Raw genomic sequence first — 20,996 nt, forward strand, 5'->3', positions numbered from 1 at the left:
AGAAATACAAAAAGTAAAATCAACCCTCCCACATTTTACAACACCACAGTATTTTAAAAGGGGAGGGCAAGATAATTGGCCACAGTAGCAATGCTGTCATGGTAAATGCATCGAAGTCCATTCAATTCCTATGGGCTTTGATGCATTTATCGCAGCAGCATCACTACTGCAGCTTTGTAAAAGGGGCCCAGTGTTAACTAAGATAATGTAACTAAACTAATTTCAACACCCGCCTCCTCCCACTGCATATAATAATATGCACACACTCTCTTCATATTTGACTTAAAAGGCTTGGTCCATCCAAAGCATACTCTTTGTTTTAATTCAGGGATCATTGGAGCAGTGGCCATGGACTTTTTCAACACCGAGATTTCAATGGCCATCGTCAATGAACTGGAAGAGGAAGAGAGGATAGGGAAAAAAGAACACATTGTTTTCCTCTTAACTCAAAAACCAGTATTTTCTTACACAAGGAAAGGCAAACTGTCTTCTTCAAGTCAATATCTTGCTGATTCTGGGATAAGAACCGAGAAACAACTCAATAAAGAGGTATTCTGATTTTTCTCTTACAACTGAATTGGATAGTAGTAACCCTATAAGGAGCTACCAGTTTTAAGTGGCAGGAATGAATGCAAAAAGATGGCATGCTAATTATTTACATGTGTACGTGACCACTGAAGCACATAAATTACCTCTTACCATATGCAGCATGTTTTGATGGTGTGTACTTTACCAATCGATAGAATGTGGATAGATTGGATAGAATATGGGGGATCATGGATATAATTTGGGGGACCATGGGTGGAGCACACAAGTACGATAGCATTCTGCTATAATTTATGCATGCTCTGGCTAACATCCAGGTGTGGGCATTTGTACCAGCTATAGGGCTAGTGTAAATGCCCTGCCATATAATTACACTTTGTGGGGAGAATTCTATAAAACAGGCACTAAAATGTACATCCTAATTGCATGCATAAATGTTTAGAACAGGGGAAAGGGAATGGGGACTTGTATACTGCCTTTTTGTTGCTTTGGCATTTCAAAGCAATGGGCACTGGCGGATTAAGTGACTTGCCCAGGGTCACAAGGAGCAGCACTGGGATTTGATCTTACAACCTCTGGGAGCAGAGGCAGAAGTTCTACCAGTGAGCCACATATGCACATAACTGCCAAAATTCCACCTAAGCACTATTCTGTAAATACCCACTTAAATTACGTAGGAGCCCTTTTACAAAGCTGCAGTAAGCACTAGCACATTAGGCTTTTTTTTATCACTGGCGCGGTGGTATTAGCTCTGACACTCATAAAATTCCTATGAGTGTTGGAGCTAATACTGCTACTGCGGGTGATAAAAATCCTAATGCAGCTTCATAAAAGAGTGTGTATGTGTGTGTGTGGGGGGGGGGGGGTAAATTGGTGTTAATTTTTATTTATTTAATTAAAACCCTTATAGCCTGTTTAAACCTAAGTGAGTTCCAAGATAACAAAGTTAAAATATATCATAAATACAAGAAAACATAACAAAACACATATAACTCTTCAATATTATTGTCGTAACACAAATCAGTCTTTCTCATTGTCTTAAACAAAAAGCTTCTACAACTGACTTTAGTTGTTGTTCTAGAAACTGTGTGTGCAATTTCTGTTTGCCAACTTCTAGGTGGGCATGGCTGTGAGATAAGCATGGATGGTTCAGGGGCATGGCTATGATTTATAAATGCAAGTTACACGTAGAATATTAAAGGATTAGATGCAAGCACTTATACTAGCCTGGAATTTGTTGCCAGAGAATGTGGTAAAAGCAGTTAGCATAGCAGGGTTTAAAAAAGGTTTAGATAATTTCCTAAAAGTCCATAAGCTATTATTAAGAGGGATTTCGGGAAATCCATTGCTTTTTCCTAGGATAAGCAGCATAAAAATCTTTTTTTATTCTTTTGGGATTTTGCTAGGTACTTCTGACCTGTATTGGCCACTGTTGGAAACAGGATACTGGACTTGATGGACCTATGGTCTGTCCCAATAAGACAATTGTTATGTTCTTTTGCTAGTGTTCTATAACTGTGGTTCCATGTGGAATTGTTGTTATAGGATTTTCACTCAACACACGTCAGTCCAGTGTCTAAATTTTGTTACCATTTATTGAACTTGCCCTCTGGTGGCTCCTTCTCCTGAATGCTATTCTATTTTTTTGAAGCTGTGTTGAATTTTGGTTTTATGATCCTAAATAAATCCTTTTACAATAGTTTTGTAGCCCTTTTTGTGTGTGTGTTTGGGGGGGGGGGGGGGGAAGAGTATTGTTTAGACCAGGGACTCAGCTTCATGGATAGTATGTAATCCAGGGATGCATTTTCTGATGTCAAAAGGGATTTTTCACTTCAGGTCCTAAGACATATTGCAAAAAAACCCCAAGGAAACACTTCCAAAATAAAATATTTTTCAAAACAAACCGTTCAATGGTAACAGTGCGATTGCAGCTTCAGGCCTGATTTAGGCACAAGCAACCATGTTTGTCTGCCCCGATCGACAGTTTGCAAGTCTTATATGCATGTGGCATGGTATATCTGTTTCTGAATACCTATTGATTGCACAGACTTTATATATTGGAAATTACAATAAAGGCAATGTACAGACTGAATTTTATATACCCTAGGACCTGGAAAAAGCTATGAATAAAATCCGAGATAGATCAAATCGTCTCTCTGCCTGTCCTATAAAGAAGAATTACTGGGAAACAGTCCGAGGAGTTGTTCAGTTTGGAAAAGGTAAAAAGCATACATTTAATTCAGTCGGCACTAAAGAACCTGATTCCTATTCAACGATCTAAGAAATCACTACATAAAACCATGTAAAAGAGTCTTTGTAAATATTTTTCCAGTCATTCATGAAATGTGGTTCAAAGTCAGCCATTCCAGCTAATTTCCACAGCAAATACCTGGGCAGATATTCATAAAATACCTCTTCCATGAAGCAGACAGCAATTATCAGTCTAATGGTGCCAAATACACTTGTACATCTTATACTGCCTTTTAGTATTTTCAACTTTTCTTATAAGCAAATTAGAAATTCTAATTAGTGCTCACACAGACGACTTTTGCATTTATTTTTATTTTTTTAAAAGATCACATGCAATGGTTTAATTATGCCTCCTTGCTTGAAACTGATCATACTGTTTGTTCATCTCATCATTTCCTAGCTTGTTTTAATTACTTTGATTCCTTATTTGTCTGTTTATTTTACTCAGTCATGAGAAGTCGAGAATGGCACAGGGAACAAATTTGTCCCCATCCCCACAGGAACTCAGTTTTCCCCTCCCATCCCCGCATGTTTTGGAGCTGTCCTTGCCCCATTCCTGTAAGTTCTGCCTTAACCACACAAGCCTTGAACACTTATGATTTTAAACTGTTTGAGGCTTGTGCAGATGAGGACAGAGCTTAGGCATTGGTGGAATGAGGCATTATGACATCACAATCTGATCTCTAGAATGTTGCTACTTATGATTTTAAAGTGTTTGAGCCTTGTGCAGATGAGGACAGAGCTTAGGCATTGGTGGAATGAGGCATTATGACATCACAATCTGAGCTCTAGAATGTTGCTACTTATGATTTTAAAGTGTTTGAGGCTTGTGCAGATGAGGACGGAGCTTGCAGGAATGGGGCAGGGACTGATAAAGAACTCGCCAGGATGGGATGGGAAAATGAGTTCCCATGGGGACGGGGAAAAATTTGTCCCCGTGTCATTCTCTAGTAGGAAACATTCTTGATGTCCTATATGTGTAACCAGATTGCAGGAAACTTTATCTAACTTATTTGATACACTACCCATCACTACAATAACATCTAAGCGGAAACTATATTAAGGAAAAAGTGTTATCTATATAACTCAAAATTTCAGCTTATCTCCTTCCACTATCAATGTATTATCTGCATTAGTGCTGGCTTTTACAAAGCCTTGGTAGAGTATATTTTACCGTAGGCTGGCGAGGTAAATGCTCCAGTGCTCATAGAATTCCTATGAGCATCGGATCATTCATAGGCATTGGAACGGGGGGGGGGAGGGCACAGGGGCTCCCCAAAAATTGCTCTTGGCTCCAGGGCTGGCGTTAGCCGTAGCCCAGGGTTTCTCACCGCCCGCCTGCTTCTACATTAAGGGCTCCTTTTATCAAGGTGCGCTAGCGGGGTTAGCGCGTCGGACATTTCATCACGCGCTAACCCCTGCGGCAAGCCAAAAAACGAACGCCTCGTCAATGGAGGCGTTAGCGACTAGCGCGGCAGGCAGTTTAACGCACGGTATTCCGCAAATTAAACCCCTACCGCACCTTGATAAAAGGAGCCTTAAATTACAACCCTAGTGCCGCAACTGTAGGAAGGGAAGGGCCAGTGTGTGCAGCAATTGCACGCCACTGACGTCAATTCTGATGTCGGAGAGACGGTCCAGGCCAGTCAAGCAGCGATTGTAAGCTCTGCCTTAAGATATTTTTGTTTTTGTTTGCTTCAACTATCAATTGCTCTCCTCCCCCACACATAGGTGGCAATTTTTTTAATTGGCATCAAGATGTAGGTATCCCATCCTTGTGTGCTTACCGTCATTTTTATAATGGTACCAGGGCACCAAGATTTAATTTTAGAATAATAGCATAAGTTTGCATTGACGCACCTATGAGGGGGTGCTGGAAAGTTCTCGGCCCAACCATGAAAAGAATGATATGGATGCGGTTCAGTCAATGATCTGAAACAACATCAAAATATAGAATTTCATTTCTGCAAATTGGCACTTAATGAAGATGGCATTCTTTTCAGCTACAGTGGCAAAATAATGCTCAGAATTTAGAAAGTTGGTTGGTTGGGCTGAGAACTTTTTGGCACCCCCTCGTAAAGCTATGCACCAACAGTTACTCCAAGTTAATGGCAGTCATAACTGTTGGCATCTAAAGTATGCCTTGAAGTCCATGCAGCAATTTAAAAATTTAGTGTGCACTAATAGACATTAGTATATGCTAAATGATAAGAAGCCCATAGGTATAAAATGGACTTTATAGCATGTAGCATGCTTTCATTTTGTTAACACATCTTAGCTTTAATAAAAGGGCCCTACTCACGCTCCACACACGTGTGCCCCCTTAAACCTACGTGCTAAGCCATTGTGGTGTGGATATTATAGGTCAGTGCAAATGCCAATATGTGGTGCCAATCATGTACATAAGTACTATTGTTCTATAACTAATATTCCAAATTTGCAGTTATCTGTAGGCACCAATATATAGAATTGTCCATTTACTAATGGTTCATGCTCATTAATAATGTTACTAAATAACCACTAATAATGCTGCTTTAAAAACTCAATTTTGCATAGGTGTTCTAGACTGGAGAAGGGATGTCCGAGTCAGGGTGCTCAAAATGGGAAAAGTATTTTCCAAAAAGCTTAGTCTAGAGCCTTTTGTAAAATATGTGTTATGAAGGCAGAAAATATACATATATGCAGTAGTATATCTACTGGAAAAGCAACTTTAACAAAGTTCACATTCTAGAAAAAGTGCATCATCACTTAGGGCTTAGAATATGCAAGTGCAACCTAGATCTTGTAAGTGCCAGATTTCACAAAACAGATGTTCAATAGGAGCCAAGCTGCAAAAATTTTTCTTTTTTTTTTTGATGGTTTTAAAACCCCCCAGGAAATGTGTAAATGTCAATGGAGAAATTTTTAGAGGTTATACCTATGCTTCTTTATAGCACAATAAGAAATATTATTTTTCTCGGTATGGGTGGAACTGGGTGAGCCTGGGAGCAGGTCTAGGGGTCTGGATTTTCCGTTTGGAAAATCTGGTAATCCTAACCTTGCTGACACTTTCATGGGTGAGTACACATCCCCCTCCATATTCGCGGGGGTTAGGGGCAAAGCTGGTCTGTGAATACAAAAAAAATCGTGAATAATTTTAGGGATGACTCTGATTCCCCCTCCACTTCCCGGACCTCTCCACTGTACTTAAGCCTGGCGGTCTAGCAATGAAGTAGGGCAGGAGCAATCTTCCTATGCTCCTGCTCTGTGCAGAGCCGGGAACAAAAATGGCTACTGTGAGTTCCCGCAAGACCATTTCTGTACCCAGTTCTGCACAGGGCAGGAGCATAGGATGATCGCTCCTGCCCTGCTTCAGTGCTAGACCACCGGGCTTTAAGAAGTGAGTGAATGGAGAGGTCCATGAAGTAGGGATTGGTCACCCAAACGAAAAGCGCAAATCACCAAAGTTGTGAGTTCCACACCCGTGGATATGGAGAGGGATGTGCACACAGTTCTCTGCAGTGCCAAAATTCTAGATGCAAGGGAGATGGTTAGATTATAGAACTGCCCCTCACTCCTTCAAAACTTTCATATAGTAGGCATACACATGGAAATAGTGGCTTTTCTGGAATTATTACTGACATGCAAAAGACCACTTAGGCATACAAACTTGCTGTTTGTTTGTGAAAATGCCACATAAGCATTGGAAAACCCCCTGCTAAGTGCTACTGTTTTAGTTACACCCAAAAAATTCCAATCAAAACATGAATAAGCTTTTGCAATAAATTAACAGAATGCATAAGATGCTAGGAGGGAACAAGGACAAACGTAAAAACGAAATACGCAAAAGCCAACAAGGAAAAATAGCATTGCTTATGCCCTTAATGAAAATTAGAACATAGACTCCTCCTTACTGCATGTTGCAACTTATGTTTTGTTTTTATATAAAGCTGAATTTCTGATAAATTAATTAACCTCCTTTTTATCAGTCTGTACTGCCGAGCAGCACAAGCTAAATGCCAAGCCCCTCCTAGGAATATAATGGGTGGCTCTGGATTTAGCTTGCACTGTTCGGCAGCGCTTCTTGATGAAAGGATGGGGGGAGGGGGTTAAACATGAGAGTGCATTAAGTATTATTTATTTGGTTTATGAACCTGGATGAAAAATAGTCTGCAACAGTGACATAGCTGGCCAGATGTGTAGTTTTGGGTAGATCTGAGCCCATAGTGGATGGGCACAATAACTTTCTTCCACTTCACCCTCGCCATTCTCTGTACCCTTCAGCAAACCTCAGCAGAAATATCTGAGTTGATGGGAATTCTCAAGTCCTCCCCAGCTGAAGAGTTCTTACCATAGTGGCCAAACTACGAGGGCCATTTCATAAATAATGCACACTATTTTAAAAAAATTTACATGTTTTATTTTTTTTCCAAGTATTTCTTTACAATCCTTCAATATAGTCTCCCTGCTTTGCAATGACCAAGTCCCAATGTCCGGAAAGCTTCATTATTCCATCGAAGACACTGTTTTGTTCAGTTGCTGAATGGCTCGGGTATCGGCGGAAGAAAGCTCTTCCAGAGATGCAAAATGATGTCCACACATAGGTTGTTTCAACTTTGGAAAAAGGTCGAAGTCTGATGGACTCATGTCTGGACTGTAGGGAGCATGAGGTAACACCTCCCAGACGTATTCGCGTAGTTTTTCAATGACGAGTGGAGAGCTCCATCTTCCCCACGCCCCAAAAAATTTTGATGAGCTCAATCAAAAGTTAAACAAATGATGATTTTTGCTTATGATCATGACAGACAAAGTTCCATGTGGAAGAAGTGTCACAGCAGTGTATTATTGTGATTTTTTGCAAAAAAAATGCACAGAAAAATGCACAAAACCTGATCTCAGTTGCTCTTGGTTGGGTCACTCATTCTTCACGATAACACTCGCGAGCACATAGGAAATGTCATTGAAAAACTACACGAATACGGCTGGGAAGTGTTACCTCATGCTCCCTACATTCCAGACATGAGACCACCAGACTTTTACCTTTTTCCAAAGTTGAAACAACCTATGAGTGGACATCGTTTTGCATCTCTGGAAGAGCTTTCTTCCGCCTGTACCCGAGCTATTCGGCAACTGAACTAAAACGGTGTCTTGGATGAAATAATGAAGCTTCCCAGACGTTGGGACTCAGTCATTGCAAAGCAGGGAGACTATATTGAAGGATTGTAAAGAAATACAGAAAAAAAATAAAACATAAATTAAAAAAAAATAGTGTGCATTATTTATGAAATGACCCTCGTATACCCTATGCTCTGCACTTGGTGACACTATTCATGGGCCACCACCACATTGGTCTCCCCAAGCATACTCAGTTTTTATGCATGTGTGAAAATTGAGCGTGCATGGGGGGGGGAGGGGAGTATGGGGCAGAGTCATGTTGACTCATGAGCACTGCTGATAAATGCAGACCACAAGGGGGTGTTATGGCCACCTTCAGTTGGTGGGACTTGGAGATCCCTGCCAGAAATAGCAAGGATACCACAATTTTGGGCGGGCCTGAGTTCACAGTGGGTGAACCCAGGCCTACCTGAGCCCGCCCATATCTATCACTCTGGCCTACAAAACCTTCCTCTTCATTTTGTCCTTTTAACCTTCTTCCGGATTCAGCGTTGGCCTTTAAGGTGATAAGAAAGTAGTGAGAATTGCTCTGAAATGCAAGAACATCATTATAAAACACTGACATTTTCTTTGCTTCAGGAAAAATTTTAAGAGGGTTTGCACCTGCTTATCCAGAACGTCTTTGGGTGGATGTAAAAACATTTTGCAATGGGCTTCCTTTCCATATAGTTTTTGATGAAGAGGTAAGACAAAATAAAACAATTATGCTGCAGACTTCATGTGGTGGTTAAAACCTTTATGTTTTATTGTGTGAAACCCCCTCCTTTCACATGAAGACGTAAGTTTATAAAGCAGTTTCTGTATATGCAAAATGGCTGTGATAAGTATGTGTTCTGAGAAAACTGCATGCACCTTTATGTTGTCTGTGCATAGGTGTTTCTGGGGCAGTATTTGGGTGAGCTAGAGTTTTGATTCAAAAAGTTTCAGCACTTTTATTTTTTTAAAAGCAAATTACATCATTTTTTCCACACAATCACCCTATTTTGTGATATATTTTTCATAGCATTTCATAGCATTAATGCCATCAGAAAAGAACATTTTTGGTTGAGATCAAAAATATGAAAGGGTGGAAACGTTTTGAAGAACCCTCGCATATGCATACTTTATGGACTGAATTCTATATATAGTGCCTAAAATTTCAGCACCAGAAAACATGCTTAAGTGCTATTCTATAAGCAGCACCTAAAGTTAAGCACGGTTTATAGAATAGTGCTTACACCCAGGAGTGACGACTAACTTTAGTCATGGCCACGTGCACCAACAGAAATGTGATGTAAATTCTCACACATAAAGATATGTGCGGATGCCCCTTATCCTACAGGGTGCCCACAAAAAACACTCCTTGATTTTAAATGGTTACAAAATCAAAATTTGGAATATGTTTATAAATAAGATGACAGCAAATACAAGGGACGGGTAAAACGCGGACCTGACGGACCTTGCGGATGGATCCGTCTCAGCATAGGGAGGGAAAAGTATTAGGATCCGTCAGCGCTACAATGTCACCGAGGTCTGTCAGAGCCTGAGACTAGTGCTAGTGCTGGAGCGGCTCTAAAACGAATCCTTTAAACTGGTTTCCTGCAGCCCCAGTAAATCGGCTCTGACAGACCTCGATGACATTGTAGCGCTGACGGATCCTAATACTTTTCCCTCCCTATGCTGAGACGGATCCGTCAGCACTAAACTGTCACCGAGGTCTGTCAGAACCAGAAACTAACTACAAGCGGCACGGACCTCAGATTTTTAAGGACGTGCGAGTTTAGATCCGCGAGGTCCGTCAGGTCCGTGAGGTCCACGTTTTACCCCTTCCCAAAATACAAGTCCCAAAAAGCACGGTTAGCAAGATCTTACACAATCACTTGCACTTTCACCCTTATAAGGTGCAATTGGTACAGAAGTTACAATCTTCAGACAATGCAACGTGACAAAAGACCAGGTGTCCCTCAAGTGGCCCCCGAGATCACCGGACATTACTGTTTATGACTTTTTCCTTTGGGGGTACGTGAAAGACAGAGTGTACGTGCCTCCACTACCCGCAACTATGGAAGATCTGCAGGAACGCATCACTGAAGCTATAAACGCGATCACGTCGGCTATGCTTCAAAAAGTCTGGGCCAAGCTCGATTATCGCATCGATGTTTGCCAAGTAACAAGTGGGGCGCACATCAAGTTTATGTAATCAACAGATACCATATGAAACTTTATGAGTTGATGAAACTGTAGCCTCAAAGGTGAAAGAATATTCCAATAAATTTTGGTTTTGTAACCATTTAAAATCAAGGAGTATTTTTGTGGGCACCCTGTACTGTATAATTATTAATGTAAATATGAGGAATGCCTCTGATCCACCCATGACCCTTCCATTTCCACACCCTCTTTAGGCTAGATTCACTAAGGGCACAGATCGGATCCGATCCGTGAGTGATCTGATCTGTGTCCGGGGGGGCTGATTCACGAATTGCCCTCATGCAAATGAGGACAATCAGAATCACGCCCCCAACCGACTGCACGGATTACTGAACAGCGATCCATGAGCTTGCGCAGACCATCTTCTTTGCCTGTAGATGGTCTGCGCATGCTCTCTGCACTGGCGACTTGAACATGCTTGCACTTGATCAGAGGAACAAGGGGACGCAATACAAAGAACTGCTGCAGAAAAGGGTACCGGTCCAGGACCCCTCCGGTCTCTTTGTGGGAAGCTGGGTTTTGCCGCCTTGACTCTCCTGCTCTCTGCTGCCCTTCCCCGCAGTGCAGCCCTGCTTTTAACCTGTGGGTTAAAATCACGGGCTCACACTGCAGGGAAGGGCGGCAGAGAGCAGGAGAGTCAGAGCGGCAAGAGCAGGAGAGTCGAATCTGCTCTGTCTTGGCTTTGCCCCCCAGAGTGCTGCTTCTGCTGGGAAAGCTGCGGTGTTTTTTTGTTTTTTTTTTGCGAGGCCAGTAATAACGGATAATTGGAGCTGGGGTCTATGTACCATGCACTCCCTGAAATGTGCCCTGCCTGCTTGATAGGGACAGAGCCAGCGGAGAGTGGGAGGGATTAAGGCTGCAGTGCAGCCCTCTCCCCCCCCCCCCCCCGGCAAGAGCAGGAGATGTGCCTCAGCTGTGGTTGCTACTTTTCAGGGGAAATGCTCAGGAAGGTCGGCAGGGACGTGAGCGACTGGTCCCCAGCAGTCGCTTATTTTTGGATCAGCCAGCCCAGTCGGTGTTCCTGAAAATTTATAGTGAATCGCTGCCTGCCTACATTTGCATGCCATTCCCCCTCATTTGCATGCACGGATCGGATCGGAGGATGATTTCCCATGAGGTTAGTGAATTGGGTTGGAGGAAAATCGGATCGCAAAGGGGTCGCAAACCAATCGGTACACGTTCGGTTTGTTTAGTGAATCTAGCCCTTTGTGGCACTGCATGTAAAATTTAGGTGTGGATCCTGTGCCTACATTTACATGCATAAATTTAAATTAAATACAAGTAACACTGATAATTACTTGTTAAGAAGCCAATTACCATCGCTAATTAGCTTGTTACTTAGATAAGTTACTAAATTTGCACATGCAGCTCAAAGCGCCATATATAAAATTCAGGGGTATATATGCATTTATATGCAAAGAGTACAAAAAGATACGTGGAGTGCTCTCAAAACCCCCAAAAAGGTAAAACCACTGTCAATTATTTTGTAGGGGCTTTATAAAAATTCAAGAGTATAATAAATGTTTTGCCCAAATGGCTGCATCAAGGGTAGCAGATAGTTAATGAAATCTAGCAATCTTATTTATTTGCTTGTTTTCTTGGGGGGGGGGGGAATAGCTAATTGGGATCTCTGCTGGTGAACTAGATTTATGTTTTCTGAAGAAAATAAATACAGTATTAGGGACACTTGAAACTCTTCTTTCTTCCTCATCTTTGGATTCCTCTCCTAGCTTCCAATCTAACACGGAAACATGACGGCAGATAAAGGCCAAATGGCCCCTCTATTCTGCCCATCCACGGTAACCATTATCTCTTTCTCTCTCTGAGAGATCCCACGTGCATAGAAACATGCTCCAGATATCCACCGATCTTCCATTTCTTCAGTATAGGCTTAGGAACACGCACATCTGACCTGCAAGAAATTTCAAAATACATTTCTACCCCTTCATACATCATGAAATTCACCTATCTGGCAGGCAAGTGTCAAGAGTCAGGTCCACTCTAGGGGAACACTGGCATCTTAGGAAGCGCGTCTTCATTTATAATAGCTCCCCTTTCCTTCAGGGTGAACTCTCCAGTATTCAGAAACTATCAGGACTTGACGTATGGGTGTTCCAGGTCCTGTAGGGATCACATTTACAAAACAAAGGTTAGAGTGGGGTTTGAACCCAGTGGCGTAGTAAGGGTGTGCGGTGCCCCTCTCCGCCCACCTCTGCCGCGCACACACGCACACCCCCTTCCCTTTCCCTGTACATTTTTAACTTCTACGGCATGAGCAGCATGCCCACGTCGGGTCCCAGAGGTGACGTCAGAGAGAGCGCCAGTGCTGAAGCAGGCAGCAACCTCGTGCTGGGGAAGTAAAAAAGGTACGGAGGAAAGCAAGGGGCACACGTGTGTGGCAAGGAGAGGAGCGGGGAGGCGGAGGTGGAGAGGAGGGGGGGTGCTGCACCTTTACGAAGACCGCGCCCAGGGCAGATTGCCCCTCCCCCTATGAGTGTCAGAGTTTTTACTGCCGTGGCCAGCATTAAAAATGTTAGTACGGTTTTGTAAAGGAGGGGGTAAATAAATAGCACATGAAAGAGGTAGAGCAGGTAAATAAGTGGTGTAGCAAGGTAAATAAGAAGATCTACATTCCTCTAGTTCCATAAGATATGGTATTCTGTGTTTCATCCATGTTCTGTTCATTTGTATTTTTCTATTTGCAAATTCTAATAAACATTTTGAACTGAAAAAAAAAAAAAAAAGAAACAGTTGTTTACCCTTTCAAATATAACTAAGATTAGGGGACATTCCATGAAGTTAATAAATATCCCTTTTAAAACTAATTTGGAAAAAAGCTTTTTTTTTTTCATTCAACTTACAAGCTGTGGAATTGGTTGCTGAAAGATAAGGCAATAACAAACAAAAGAGAATTCCTATGAGTGTCAGAGTTTTTACCGCCGTGGCCGGCACTAAAAACGCTAGCACAGCTTTGTAAAGGAGGGGGAGATTTATTGAACTTGCTACAGCAACTAACTTTATACAAGAACACAGTGGTGAACAATATAAAACATTATTTTATAAAAGTAAGAAAAGAACTCCAAAATTATGATAGAAAAGCTACAAACATTTAAAGATGAAACAATCCCGAAAAATTAACTAATAAAATAGCAAAACATCTGGAAAAAAAATCTAATAAAATTCAATAAAATATAAGATGAATAGGTATCACGGACCAAACATCCACCACAGTACGAGGGGCAGCTGAAAAGTCCGTGGCGCAACCAAGAAGAGAATGATGTGGAGCCATGAAGTCTACAAGTTATTCCAAGAAAAGTGTGGAATAACTTGTAAGTTTCATGGCTCCACATCATTCTCTTCTTGGTTGGGCTGAGAACTTTTCAGTGGCCCCTCATATTGTGATGTCATAATGCCTCATTCCACCAATGCCTAAGAGCCTGCCTCATTGGTGATGTCACAATGGCTCAGTTCTCAATACTTGTGCCCATTTACTAGATGCATTTGCCTCACTGAAACAAAAAGTATCAAGAAAAGTGTGGAATAACTTGTAAGTTTCATGGCTCCACATCATTCTCTTCTTGGTTGAGCTGAGAACTTTTCAGCAGCCCCTTATACCATGGTACATTGTTGATACATATTGGCACATGCTAGATAAACTCAGCTATATCAGATGTTCCTATATCCAGGATAAAATAAAAAATTTGATTGACTTTTTTATGATTATAGAATTATTTTTCAAAGTAGTCTGCAATATTTAGTTTGAACCATTATGTTAGATATTGGTACAGGGCAGAATATTTGACAGGAATTCTTCCTACAATTTTTTTTCTCCTTTGTTTTCAGGGTTATTCTATTATTCCATTATTATTACTGACAAGATTGCAGAAACACAGAGAGTTGAAATAGGTCTTTCAGCTCTGAAAAAGGTGATTGCAGTGTTCTGTTTCATTTCCCAATAGGATCAGATAAAATCAGACAGAGCTCTAGGTTAAGCAAGTCATAGCTGGATATAAGCAAGACAATTAATATAATACACTGTCTTTGTTATTCTAAGCTCAGAGTGAAACAAGCCGGACTGAGCATTCAAAAGATTGTACCAGGTGTTCAGATCATGGACATTCGTCTGGATCAGTACTTCAGTATCGTACATCCAGAAGTGACTTTCACCATCTCCAGCGTTCGGAAATTTATTAACAGCCAATTTGTTTTCCGCACAAAGAGAGAGATGATGCCTGAATCTTGGAAGCACCGTCCAATGTTAGAACTGAGAGGTACCCATCCCTTTGAAATTCCTCTCTTCCTCCAAAATGTCTGTACGGTATAGTCCTATAGGGCAGTGCTTCCAAAGTCGGTCCTGGAGTACTCTCTTGCCAGTCAGGTTTCAGGATATCTACAATGAATACGCATGAAATTGATTTGCACATACTTCCTCCATTCTATGCAAATCTCTTTCATGCATATTCATTTTGGATATCCTGAAAAGCTGACTTGCAAGGGGGTACTCTAGGGCCCATTTGGGAAACACTTCTATAGAGGACCAATTCTCATTTATTTATGTTGATGCAATGATGTACTGGACTGATTTGTGCTGTGTTAGAAATGAAACAATAAAAGAGGCATATGGTAAGAAGCGTCAAGCAAATATACTAGTTCTCACTACACATTTGCATAAAATATACAATTTGCTTTTGATACATAGAATGGCATTTTAGAAAGGACTAAAATTTGCTAGTATTTTAGAACAGGATCTGCTGCTGTAGAGCCTGTTCTAAAGGACACGTTGAAGTGATAGTCTATGGCCAGCTACATGTAGTAAGAGCATCCATTTTAGAAAATATGGACAGCCATAAACATGGATGTCCTTTTCACAGTACATGAATGTCTATGTTAGGGATAGGCAACCACAGGCCTCTAGAGCTACAACCCAGTCAGATCTTCAATATTTCCATAACGAATGCACATGAGATCTGTTTGCGTACAATGGAAGAAGTATGTGTAAATCAATCTCATGCATATTCATTGAGGAAACTGTGAAAATTCAACTGGGCTTTGGTCTTCGAGGACCATGGTTGCCTACCCCTGGCCTATGTGGTGAAATACCAACCTCAGAGACTGCTGTTAGATTTGCACAGAACATGGCTTGGTTCATTTACAATTTGGCCCTGATGCAGTGGTTATGAAGTGAATTCCACGAAACGCTGGCCACGTTGGTATTTTTTGAAACACAAGCACTGACTAAAGCTAAGTAATCTTTTATTAGCACACAAATGCAATTCGCTGAATGGAAATGAAACTACTATAAATGAAAAGAGTTTTCTCAGTAAAGTCTCATGAATATGAATCAGTGCAAATGAATGAATAAGTATTTATAAAAGATGAAAGAAAATTAGAAATTGACATCTGAACAAGTATAAATAAGTTGAGATAGTATCATTACAGAATTTTTAGAAAATTAGAAAAACAAGAAAACTAGAAAAAGATATGGTAGAACTGAATTTTTAGAAAATCAGAATAAGATATTGTAGAATTTTTTAGATTCTTTAATAAATAAAATGGGCTAAAATAAGTTGTTTAGAATAAGAGGATACTGGAGTATGGCCGATGATTGGAGCAAAGGAGCTGAGCAACTAAGCTGATAACCTCAGTCACTGAATACCACTACGCGTAGGCTCCATTACTAAGGCCTCCTCCTGTAGGAATATCATTTTGAAGTGACTATATTGTGCACTTTTTCATAAAAGTGGGAAGTGTTTGATCTATATTATTTTATGAAATACCAACCTAGACATGTATAATTACACAAGCTGTCCTAATGACCTTGACATCTCCCGATCCCCTGAGCTTCGCTTCCCCACTTCTGGCTTCTTCCCCAAGTTCCAGTTCTCCTCTTGACAACCCTCAAGTTCTAAACCCCATTTTTCCCTCCCATTAAATACTGCATGGGTTTGGAGATGCACCACTGTGATATGTGAAGATGATGTGCGAGGTTATTGTTGAGCTGACGTGTGAGGTTACAGTGGAGCAGATGTGTCAGATGTGTGAGGTTATGGGGCGCTATGTGCCTTGTACACCACCCACAGGGCAGATGCTGGGCACACTCCCTCATGCACCACACAGGCTATGCACTTATTTTGCATTATGTTTCACAGGTAACACAGGGTAAGTGCAAATAGTAACAGGGAAATTCAATACTCCGCGCCTAAACATAGGTGTCAGTAGGCACCCTGCCAGAGGCTAAATTAATTGATAAACGCTGTCAGAAATGTCAGAGTAGAAGCTCCTACCGATACCTAAATAAAAGGTAGCTGGAACCGTGGCTAGGGAGCCGTTTTAGGCCACGGAACACCAAAGTAAGCATGGCCAATGCTAGAAGTGGCATTAGGCAGGCTAAAGTGGCTACCTACCTGTGATTCATGGCAAGATAAGCAGCTGAAATGTAGGCTCAGAAAACCCAGGCCTACATTTCATCCACCTATCTATGCTGCTGTGAGATCCTAAATACAGCCCACAGCAGCCATAAGCTGATCACATCAGGGGAAGGTATTCATGGACAGCTGAGCCGGCAGGAAGGAAGCCCACTCCCTCCTGCCAGAACCCCCAAACCCCCACTCGAAGTCCTGCAGCAGGAGGGTTGCTCACTCCCTCCTGCCAGCAGGTTCCTCCAAATCCATGACCCCCCAACCGCTGATACCCCTGTACCACTCACTCTGACATCCCCCAAACCCCAAACTACCATCCCAACATACCTAAGCTCACCCAACTCCCCTCCCGTATCTTTTGTAATAAGGCCTCTCTCAGTGTATCCCAGGATGCACCAGGTAAGAGGTCTAAGGTACTGATTGGCCAGAGTGCCTAAGGCCCCTCCTATGGGAGGAGCTTTAGGCACCTGGGCCAATTAGGGCTTTAGGCCCCTCCCTAGTGCATTCCAGGATGCATCAGGAAAGGGGAGGTCTGCCATTGTGAAGAGGCAGGCCTGCTGGCTGGAGGAAGCAGGCATCTCTCTGGCCGGTATTACTAGAAAAGGTACAAGAGGGGGGTCAGGATGGGCTTAGGGATGCTGGGGTGGGGGTTTGGAGTATCAGTGGTTGGGGGATCATGGGTTTGGGGGAGTCAGGAGGGAGGGAGTGGGCATCCCTCCTGCCAATGTCGGGGGATCCCCTGCCATAGCTGCTCAGCTAATTGTGGCAGAGGTATTTCCCCCCGATCAGCTGAGCTGGCGGCTTTGGAGAGCCCTGTTGGCTCAGCTGATCGGGGATAACTTCCCCTGCCGTGATTAGCTTATGGCTACTGCGGGCTGGCTTTAGGATCCCGTGGTGTCATAGATAAGCAGCTGAAATGTAAGTCTGGGTTTTCCCGGCCTACATTTCAGCCGCCTATCTTGGCTGCATAAGTCGTGATTCTGTAACTAGCGCCTTTGAATGATTAACACTTGATCGGCGGCTGCTTTTAAGGCAGCCGCTGACATAGGTGCCAGTTACAGACTCTGGGCCTAACTACCCTTTCAACAAAGGAGGTACGAGTTAGCAGGTCTAACTCTCAATGTCCACCTGTATGGACATGAACATTCCTTTTCCTTCTGAAGTGGGGAATGAATGCTTATATTTTTATCCTACCCTTTGAGTCCTGTCTCAAACATGACCAGACCATGCCCCTTTGCTAGATACAGATTCTGCAGTTTCAAATGTTTATATCCTGGCTTTGTAAAATCAGGTTTTAGACAAGTTGGATATCTAAGTTCTAGTTTATGAACATCTAAAACACGAATAGTGTTTCTAAAATAAGTACCTTTATAAAGTATTTTTATAAAAATAGTTTAAATACAAATAAATCACTTGTAGACACATCCACTTCAAATCAACAATATCAAATGACAGCATTAATACAGATAAAACCTAATGAATTACCTCACAAAATATATTTATCTGCAGACCCTGACAAAAGATATATATTGCCAGTTGGCTGCTTCATAGGGGTCGCAACCCACTGATTTAATGCATCCAAGCTAATATATGCTGGGTTAGCCCACAAAGAGGACTGCAGCTGTACATTTGTTTTTTCTAATGTGGTACAATATTCTTTTGCCAGTTTGAATTTGCATGTCTTCGACATCCTGAGATCAAATTTTCTGCTTACATCAAGTAAATATGGATAGATTGCTAAGTTCAGAACTGTCAGAACAGCATATGTGTTTGTGTTTTACATAATAACGGCAAAAAATCTCACTCAAAATGCATATTGTAAAAGATGTATAACAGGGGTGCCCACACTTTTTGGGCTTGCGAACCACTTTGAAAATGACCAAGTCAAAATGATCTACCAACAATAAAATTTATAAAAAAACACAAAGCACACTGTACGCAGAGAAAATGTTAATTATCATTTATATTCCAGGGTTTTTTTTCAAAGAGGTCAAGGCAGATGACTTTATGCAATGTCACCTTAGTAACAACTTTACAAAAATAGACAAATATACCCCCTCCATTTGTACTAAACTGCGATAGCGGTTTTTAGCACAGGGAGCTGCGTTGAATGCCCCGCACTGCTCTTGACGTTCATAGGCTCCCTGCACTAAAAACCTCTATAGACAGCAAATATAAATTCTCAAAATGGACACATTTTGATCACTAAATTATAAATAAAATCATTTTTGTTGTCTGGTGATTTCATGAGTCTCTGGTTGCACTTTCTTCTGACTGTGCATCCAATATTTCTTCCCTTCTTTCTGTCTCTCTGTCCCCTTACTTTCTTTCTGTCTCCCTGCCCCACCCCTTTCTTTCTGTCTCCCTGTTTGCCCTCCCCCAAGCCACTGCTGCCGCCATCGGGAACAGGCCACCAAACCACCACCGCCGAGTTCTGAGCTCTCCCTGCTTCCTGACGCGGTAAACAGGATGCAGAAACGCCGGGCCAACTAGCCTTCCACCCCGACATCAATTCTGATGTCGGAGAGGAAGTTCCGGGCCAGTCAGGCAGCAATTGGGCTCTGCGATTGATTCACGTTGCCTTCATGATCTACTGGTCGATCACAATTGACCTTTTGGGCACCCCTGATGTATAAGAACTAGACAACCATTTCTTTAAATGTTAGCATGTGTTGTATTCATTCACCTTATTTACATGGAATTTTAATGCATTTCCTGTCTCTGCAAAGAATGTTTTTTTTTTTCCTTTTCAAACACTAAAGAAATATGCAATTGTTGCAACACAGAGAGAGAAGAAGGAAGGGGATAAGGTGGTATAAGTATTCAACATAAAATTTTATCTTAAAGCCTGAGGCATTTCTGGGGGCAGTATCTCCAAATGGGCTAGCTTTGCATGTACCATGACAGTAATAAACTCCATTCCTGAGTCAGGGTATGTGGGAGGGTGATATCAGTCTCAAATTGACTGTGAAGGCTGCTATACGCTGTTATACATTCATTGTGCCAAAGAGAGCTTCCTTCTGGAGTTTATAAGATATTATTTATATAAGTAGCCTATCATTGATGTACCTGGAAATTCCCTTTTAGTCAAGCATGTGGTACCTAAAACAAAGGGAAAACATTTATGTATATTTTCTGCTACATTGTCTTGGTATCTGGTTGCATTTCTTGATATTTGAGAATCTTCTTTCTCCACATGTTTCACAGAATAATCACTAGGAAATGACACCTCTGTAATCAATGCCATTCTGCTGGTGTTCTCCTTTTCTACAATGTTTAAATACCTATAGCAGGGGTGTCAAAGTCCCTCCTCGAGGGCCGCAATCCAGTCGGGTTTTCAGGATTTCCCCAATGAATATGCATGAGATCTATTTGCACGCACTGCTTTCATTTTATGCTAATAGATCTCATGCATATTCATTGAGGAAATCCTGAAAACCCGACTGGATTGCGGCCATCGAGGAGGGACTTTGACACCCCTGACCTATAGAGATGTTTAAATACCTATGTAGAGACGTTTAAATACCTACATAATGTAAATGCGCATGAGTCGAGTCTCTTTCATTTGAAAGGAAACTCTGCAATAAGAGGGCATAGGATGAAGTTAAGAGGTGATAGGAAAGGGTGGTAGATACATGGAACAGTCGCCCAGAAAAGGTGGTGGAGACAGAGACTGTGTCTGAATTCAAAAGGGTCTGGGATAGGCACGTGGGATCTCTCGGAGAGAGAAAGAGATAATGGTTACTGCAGATGGGCAGAGTAGATGGGCCGTTTGGCCTTTATCTGACGTCATGTTTCTATGTCTGATATTTTGTTTGGGCCTCCTTCTCTCTTATAAGAACCTAAGAATAATTGGCATACTGGGACAGACCAAAGGTCCATCAAGCTGAGTATCCTGTTTCCAAAAGTGGCCATCCCAGGTCACAGGTACCTGGCAAGATCCCAAAGAGTAAAACAGATTTTATGCTGCATATCCTAGGAATAAGCAGTGGATTTCCCCAAGCCATCTCAATAATTGCCTATGGACTTCTCGTTTAGGAAATTATCCAAATCTTTTTAAAATCCTACTATGCTAACTGATTTCACCTCATTCTCTGGCAACAAATTCCAGCATCGCACACAGTCGGCCTATACAGAATCGCCCTAAGCCGCTTAACCACCACGACTCTCTAACTAGCACCCATGTTACAGGTGCCGGTTAGAGAATTGCATTGCCACTGAGCTGATTGCAGTAAGGGATTCTCCCTGCTGCAATTAGTTTAGCGGTCGCAGCTGCGGCAACCCTTCATCTCCCCCGCAAAGACTACCGGCAGGAGGGATGCCCAGTCCCTCCTGCCAGACATCCCCCACCCCCTGCAAAGATCGCCGGCAAGAGGGATGCCCAGTCCCTCCTGCCGGAACCCCCAACCCCATCAAACATCATCGGCAGGAGAGATGCCC

General features: G+C 42.0%; 1 protein-coding gene across 1 annotated transcript in view; it reads left to right on the forward strand.

Moving 5' to 3' along the window:
• Positions 1-20,996, forward strand: part of LOC117366438 (guanylate cyclase soluble subunit beta-2-like) — a 66,509-nt gene that overhangs the window by 13,955 nt on the left and 31,558 nt on the right. The window contains exons 6-9 of the mRNA XM_033957776.1: positions 329-549; positions 2,654-2,765; positions 8,530-8,633; positions 14,192-14,408. Coding sequence (XP_033813667.1) covers positions 329-549; positions 2,654-2,765; positions 8,530-8,633; positions 14,192-14,408 — 654 coding nt within the window. The remainder of the gene's footprint in view (positions 1-328; positions 550-2,653; positions 2,766-8,529; positions 8,634-14,191; positions 14,409-20,996) is intronic.

The sequence above is a fragment of the Geotrypetes seraphini genome, chromosome 9 (assembly GCF_902459505.1).
Source record: "Geotrypetes seraphini chromosome 9, aGeoSer1.1, whole genome shotgun sequence".
NCBI lineage: Eukaryota > Metazoa > Chordata > Amphibia > Gymnophiona > Dermophiidae > Geotrypetes > Geotrypetes seraphini.